This window comes from Anser cygnoides, chromosome 30 (genome assembly GCF_040182565.1).
Source record: "Anser cygnoides isolate HZ-2024a breed goose chromosome 30, Taihu_goose_T2T_genome, whole genome shotgun sequence".
NCBI classification, from domain to species: domain Eukaryota; kingdom Metazoa; phylum Chordata; class Aves; order Anseriformes; family Anatidae; genus Anser; species Anser cygnoides.
In genome coordinates, this window is record NC_089902.1 from 3,144,986 (window position 1) to 3,149,650 (window position 4,665).

Here is a 4,665-nt window from a genome sequence, read left to right on the forward strand (position 1 = left end):
TTGACAAGAATCTGTCCCTCAGATAGCCTGGTGTGGAGAGGACAGAGGCCTCTGACAAGGCTGAGAGTCCCAACAGGACCCAGGGCTTTGTGTCCGTGGCTCTGGCTGTTGTCTCTGCCACTGAGGCCTAGGAGGAGACAGCTTATCGGTAAAGCACCAGGGCCTCATTGCCTCCTAGCCCCCAGCCATGAACCAGGCAGGGCTCGTACCATTCTCCTGCACTTGGCCATGCACATCCCCATCTCCTCCTGCCCCAGGAAGAGCCCTGAGCAGTGTGGGACAGGAACAGATCTCCCTTCCAGGGTTCCAGGGAACAAGGCCTGACCCTTGTGCTTGGTGACACACATCCAGTTTTCCTACACATCAGTGCCACCTTCACATTGCCTTTGTCTGCTTGTCCTCACTGCCTCCAATGCTCTGCTCTAACGAGCTCCAAGGGAGGCTGTGTCAGTGCTGGCCCTCAGGGGGACACTGCAGGAAACTTGCCTCTGACTTGGACTTATTGAGAGATGTCTTCAATTGTCTCTCAGTGCCTGAGGTTTGTGGGCTCCTCCCCAAAGCCCCCCGAGGGGGGATTCCAATGCATTGGGCTCGACGTCTGGTGCTGAGCTGGGCCGGGCTCGTGGGACAGAGAGAGCTCGTGGCAAGAGGGCCCTGGTGCAGAGAGACAGCTGTGCCCAGGAGCAGCTCCTGTGCACAGCGCAGCAGGGCTGGGGGCTCTGACCGCAGCTGGCACGGGGACAGGAGAGAAGGAGAGAGGGCTTGGAGGCAGTGAGGAGCGCAGCAACAGAGGGCAGCGTGTGGCAGGACAGATCTGCAGGCTCTTTGCACTGTGAGGCTCTGGCAGCAGGGCCATGCAGGTGGGGTTGCCAGAGATCCTAGCTGATCTTTAGGAGCTGCAAACCCTCCGATGCCCAGTGCCCTGCCTTTGGGAGGTGTCTGCAGGCTTGAGGTGAGCACAGATCATTTGCAATGAGCAGGAGCTGCCGCCTCTGCAGGCAGAGCTGCAGCACAGGAGGGTGTGCTGAGTGTCCGTCTGTCCCTCCCTGGCCTTGCCTCCCCTGGCAGCAGCACGCTGCCATTCCTCCTGGCTTCTCCACCTGGCCGTGCTGCTGCTGCTCTTGTTCCCAGGCTGCCTGGGGATGGGGGTTTCACGTGCCCATGGAGTGAGCCCTCGGGGTGCTTGGGGGAAGGGGAGTACGGGGACAGGGTGAGGGGTCTGGAGATGGGCACTGGGAGCGTGGATTCCTCTGCTCTCAGCAGTGTTCAAGCTCTTCTCAGGAGAACCTCCTTAGCAGAATTGTCCTGTAGCTCAAAGAGATGCCAGCACAGCTGAGACCAGCAGTGATGGACAGACTGGCTGTCGTGTCTTTGGTACGCTCTGCACTAAAGGGACAGTCTCTTTGCCTCTGAGGATACACAAGGTGTTACTTGGAGTGCAGCAGAACGCCCAGGATTTTTGACTTAGAATCACTCCTCAGGTGTGGTGGGGCAGCTAGAACCAAAAATACAAAACAAATAATTAAATAACTAAATCTCCGCACCTCTGTGCTGCAGTTGGGTGAACTGGGAGCAAAACTGGGGAAATCTCTTTGATATCAGCAGTAAAGTGAATCTGAGACTACCCCATGTTCCTACCGTATTACTTCCATGTTACTTCCACTCTACTACCTCTGGCTGTAGTGCAGGACTGATTCTTCCATTGCCCACAGATGAATCCCCTGCTCCCAGAGACACAGTCAGGCAGAATCAGTGAAGGAGACCTTCAAAATATCTGCCTGGAAATGGGCAATTTTTGGTGATTTTAAATGAGAAAATGGAAAGAGTTTTCCTCTGATATGCCTGTGGTACATTATCACTGCTTTTCTCCTCCTTGTACAGGACCTCATGACCAGAATTAGCAGATGTCCAACAGCAGCTCCATCAGTGAGTTCCTCCTGCTGGCATTCACAGACACGCGGGAGCTGCAGCTCCTGCACTTCGGGCTCTTCCTGGGCATCTACCTGGCTGCCCTCCTGGGCAACGGCCTCATCCTCACCGCTGTAGCCTGCGACCGCCGCCTCCACACCCCCATGTACTTCTTCCTCCTCAACCTCGCCCTCCTCGACCTGGGATCCATCTCCACCACTCTGCCCAAAGCCATGGCCAATGCCCTCTGGGACACCAGGGCCATCTCCTATCAAGGGTGTGCTGCACAGGTCTTCTTTTTTGTCTTCTTCGTTGGAGCGGAGTATTGTTTTCTCACCATCATGGCCTACGACCGCTATGTTGCCATCTGCAAGCCCCTGCACTACGGGAGCCTCGTGGGCAGCAGAGCTTGTGCCCAGATGGCAGCAGCTGCCTGGGGCAGTGGCTTTCTCAATGCTGTCCTGCACACGGCCACTACCTTTTCCCTGCCCCTCTGCCAAGGCAATGCTGTGGACCAGTTCTTCTGTGAAATCCCCCAGATCCTCAAGCTCTCCTGCTCAGATGCCTACCTCAGGGAAGTTGGGGCCCTTGTGTTTAGTGTTTCTTTGTTATTTGGTTGTTCTATTTTCATTGTGCTGTCCTATGTGCAGATCTTCAGGGCAGTGCTGAGGATCCCCTCTGAGCAGGGCCGGCACAAAGCCTTTTCCACATGCCTCCCTCACCTGGCCGTGGTCTCCCTCTTTCTCTGCACTGTCATGGTTGCTACCTGAAGCCCCCCTCCATCTCCTCCCCATCCCTGGACCTGGTGCTAGCAGTTCTGTACTCGGTGGTGCCTCCAGCAGTGAACCCCCTCATCTACAGCATGAGGAACCAGGAGCTCAAGCATGCGTTGTGGAAATTGATGACTAGATGTGTTTCGGAAGCAATGAATTTCCATTCTACCTCTGCAGATGACTAATAATGTCAGTGACTACAAGAACAGCTAACATTATATATATAATTATATTTGTGTGTGTTTGTGCATTTATGAGTGTTTTCATTACAGGACTTTCTTTCTTTTAATATGGCTAAAGTTGCCCATTAAAATGATATCATTCTTCTCATTTCTTTTACAGTATGTACCTGTCAAGTGTAGCTCAGAGATTCTGTATATGAGGAGCCAGGCCCTCTGTGAATTGAAATAAAAGAAAGGAGGCCGTTCTTCCACTTCCATTTCAGTATGTACGTGTTGAATGTATATACTGAGACTCTGTACACGAGGAGCCCGTCTCTCTGTGAACATAAAAAAAGTGAAGGAGCCTGCACTGCCTTCCTTGTGTGACGTCCTTCCTCTGAGAGCTGCTCTGGCTCTGCAGGGGCAGTGCCATGTGCAGGGCTGCAGAGGAAAAGAGTCCCATCCCAGCAGCACGGGCAGGGAGCACCAGCGCTTGGGGCATGCCGAGCTGCTCTCTTGCCACTGCCCCCCTCTCGTGCTGAGCCCTGCTGGTGGGGTCAGGCCCGGCTGCTCCTGTAGCTTGGTGCCAGTGCTGCTGTGGGGCTGTGCTGGGACTGCAGGCAGGGGCAGGCAGTGGGCACGGCAGTGGCACAGCCGGCCTGCGCTGCAGCACTTCCCTCCTAAGGGGGGATCTCCTCCAAGGTGGACTCACCACAGCTCAAGGGCTCAATCTGCTGTGAGCAGGCAGAGGAGAGCTCTGCAGCCCCAGGGCACGCAGCAGCCCCAGCCAAGGAGTCTGGCGAGTGATTTGACTGCAAGGTCCCTCCTGCCCTAGCACCTCCCAGAACTGGCACGGCACTGGCTCCTGTGTGTCAGAGAGGCTGGGAGCCCAGGAGGTGTGCCATGGGCTGGAAGGATCACAACCAGATCACTTCTACCTGGGCAGATTCTGGGCCAAAAAGGGGGTGTTTTGTAGGTGTGGTATTATGAGCTCAGTGGTGCCTCCGAAGCTCCAAGTCCAGTAGGAAGCTAATGGCTCTTAAGTGACCTGTGAGGTGACTTTTTTCTGAAGCAGCTGACAGGTCATCCCTTGACTCCTGGCTGGGATCTGTGCCTTTAGGCTCACATCTGCTGGTCTCCATGACAGGCCACCAGATGCACCTGCTCTGCACACAGTTTGTGAGATCCTCTCTTCCTAAGTATTGGGTAGGCCCCATAGAGGAAGAGGTCTTGAATTGGGGTTGTCATGTCAGAGGTTTCAGCTTTTCCCTGAATTCATCCTTCAGGGCTGCTTTTGTGGTGGTGCAGAGCTGCTGGGCACATTGTGCAGGGTGCTTCTACAGCCTTTGTGTCCTTCTCCATGCTGGCTTGGGAGTTGCTTCTTTCTCAGGAGCAGAGTAGCCAACAGAGGTGAGACAGATACTCTGAGTTCATGAAAGCCATCAGAAAGCTGCCCCTAAGAAGATGACTGATATGGGGAAGTCAGGAGAAGCCTGACCAGGAGAGATGTGAGATCTGGGGGAGGGAAGAAGATCTTGGCCAGCAGAAGCTAATGATTTTGGAGAGGTAAGAATGCTCAGGTAATGTTGATCCCACCATAACACAGACTTAAAGCAGTCATGTGAGGCCCTTACCCTATTTTAACCTGTAACATTAATACCTAAATCTAAATGCCACTCCACACCCTGACAGGAATCCACTGCTCTAATTTTTGTCTACAATATCCCTTGAGCCAAAATAAGTCCATAATATCTTTCCCTTACCTTTACTCTCTTGCTCACCCTGATCCCTGCCTTTAACACAAGCATTAAAACGCTCTATTT

General features: G+C 53.9%; 1 protein-coding gene across 1 annotated transcript; it reads left to right on the forward strand.

Annotated features, from left to right (window-relative positions):
* The first annotated feature begins 1,904 nt into the window (after positions 1-1,904).
* On the forward strand, positions 1,905-2,678 carry LOC136787548 (olfactory receptor 14I1-like). Its single transcript, XM_066984859.1, has 2 exons — positions 1,905-2,303; positions 2,595-2,678. Exons 1-2 carry the CDS (start codon positions 1,905-1,907, stop codon positions 2,676-2,678), a joined length of 483 nt encoding a protein of 160 aa, XP_066840960.1.
* Positions 2,679-4,665: the final 1,987 nt, after the last annotated feature.

What these genes read in the sequence shown, in the direction of transcription:
- LOC136787548 (XM_066984859.1), top strand. Translation starts at nt 1,905, where the DNA reads ATGTCCAACAGCAGCTCCATCAGTGAGTTCCTCCTGCTGGCATTCACA. An exon ending in CCCTGCACTACGGGAGCCTC is followed by an intron (nt 2,304 to 2,594) that starts GTGGGCAGCAGA and finishes CCCTCTGAGCAG; the next exon opens with GGCCGGCACAAAGCCTTTTC.